At 40.5% G+C, this 2092-nt stretch overlaps 1 protein-coding gene across 1 annotated transcript in view; it reads left to right on the top strand.

Annotated features, from left to right (window-relative positions):
- Positions 1-2092, top strand: part of atp2b2 (ATPase plasma membrane Ca2+ transporting 2) — a gene marked incomplete in the record, with an annotated part of 105903 nt that overhangs the window by 95483 nt on the left and 8328 nt on the right. Inside the window, 2 exon segments of the mRNA XM_014004113.1 lie at positions 74-181; positions 258-440. Coding sequence (XP_013859567.1) covers positions 74-181; positions 258-440 — 291 coding nt within the window.

Below are 2092 nucleotides of genomic sequence, written 5' to 3'. Positions count from 1 at the left end.
ATGCATATGCACATATCATTCAGTATTATGGTACTTAGTTAAAAGTAATATATAYGTTTCCCCCTGTGTGTAGATTGTGATTGTGCAGTTCGGAGGGAAGCCCTTCAGCTGTCAACCTCTGAACCTGGAAAAGTGGATGTGGTGCATCTTTCTCGGAATGGGAGAGCTTGTCTGGGGACAGGTAACATGCATGTTATCATCTTGCTTCCAGTCTTGTCTCTGAATTATTACTAAAAGAGTTATTCCTTGTTTTTTAGGTGATAGCAACCATACCAAACAGCAAGCTGCGCTTCCTGCGTCGAGCTGGCCAGTTAACTCAGAAAGATGAGCTACCTGAGGAGGATGTAAACGAGGAAAACGATGAGATCGACCATGCAGAGAGGGAGCTGAGGAGAGGACAGATCCTGTGGTTTAGAGGTCTAAATCGCATTCAGACTCAGGTGAGACTTTAATTACCTAAACGGGTTTTGGGAAATTGATCTGATCTTAAGGAACACTAAACGGCTACACTTCTTAAGACTTATTTTGAGCATTTGTTTTCCAAAAAAATAATAAATGCATTGGATTTTATTAATATTTTTAACAAATTGTCAAAAAGGTATTCATCACCCAGCAATAAACACAAAAAGGTCAACATTTCACTTGTGACTGATTATTTTGTGTATCATAAAATTGTTTTTTTCCCATGCTTTTTTCATATGGTCAATTTTTCTAAAATCAGTCAGCCTGTGGTTTTAATTTAATCGAACATTCTCAAAAGAAAATGCTAGATTATGACATGCTATGTTCATCTCAGTCACAGCCTTAAAGTCATTTTATCTTAAGATGACTTATTTAGGAACATGAAGATGCAGCTTTCCCTTGGTGGATGACAGCGATCACCTTTGTGGACTGCTGGACCAGAAAAAACATCGACTTTAAATACAACAGGAAAGAGTTCCTGGGCTGTTCTCACTGTGATCACCTCTACAGACCGATATCACTGTGACTTTCAGGATGCCGTTGCTTTTGTGTTGAACCTTGTTTCATCTGTTTGTAAAGCTGTTACTCGGTGTTGTATGTCAATAATTAGCAGGCAAACATGGCAGTAAAAAAACAAAACAGAAACTAACAAGGAGATCTCCAGACAATAATTAGCTACATCTTTGGTTTTTTTTCTGACAACTACAGCATTTGGCTTAGTTAGTGATGTCATTAGAATTACCACTTTTGTTACATATTTAAGTGTAGTGTACACTAGATGTTCAAAAGAGCAAGAAAACCCAAATTTGTACTAAAGTTTAGTTGTTGCTTTTTTATTCCACAGTTACAATGCAGGGCAAAAGATGTGCAGATGGCGTCTGTGTAGTTTGACATCATACACAGTCTAGGTGTTTAAAAGGGTGAAACGCAGATTGCAGGAAGCTAATCAAGCTAATCAATTGCAATTTGCAAGTTTTGCTGTTGTTGTCATTCTCGTTTGTGAAATCCGGTTCAGAGCAACTACATTGTTTTAGTATTGGAGAAAAAAAAAAGCATGAGCCGAACATTAAGCATGGTATCGATTTGATGTTTCTTCTCGTGTGGGACATTTTGTTTATGTGGGGATACCACACCCTACCCTTTACCCCTCCACACACCCTCCCCCATGTCTCATGACTGCAACACTTTACCCAGCCAGTCAACCTGTGTCGCCATTTGGTTCATGTCACTCTGAGCAGCCATTTGTCCTCTCCTGTCCCGTTCTCCCCCCACAGATTGAAGTAGTCAACACCTTCAAGAGCGGCACCTCCTTTCAGGGGGCAGGGGCTCTGAGACGCCAGTCATCCACCACCAGCCAGACCCAGGATGTAACCAATGTTTCTAGTCCTAGTCACGTGTCCTTGTCCAATGCCCTTTCCTCTCCTACAAGCACTACTGCTGCTACTGCTCCTTCCACTACTGGCCGTGAGTCAGAACTCTGTCAGTCTGCTTGTCTGCTCTCCTTACTTCAGGGGTGCCATCCAGTCCTGAGCAACCATTTCTAGATAAAAAAAATCATCTGTTAACAAATTGTCACAAGTTTTTCCATTCTAATGTTGGCATCTCTGAAGATTTATTTTATATATATACA

The sequence above is a fragment of the Austrofundulus limnaeus genome, unplaced genomic scaffold, assembly GCF_001266775.1.
Source record: "Austrofundulus limnaeus strain Quisiro unplaced genomic scaffold, Austrofundulus_limnaeus-1.0 Scaffold22, whole genome shotgun sequence".
NCBI lineage: Eukaryota > Metazoa > Chordata > Actinopteri > Cyprinodontiformes > Rivulidae > Austrofundulus > Austrofundulus limnaeus.
Note: the sequence above shows the minus strand (reverse complement) of the source record. Positions and strands in the feature narration are given on the sequence as shown.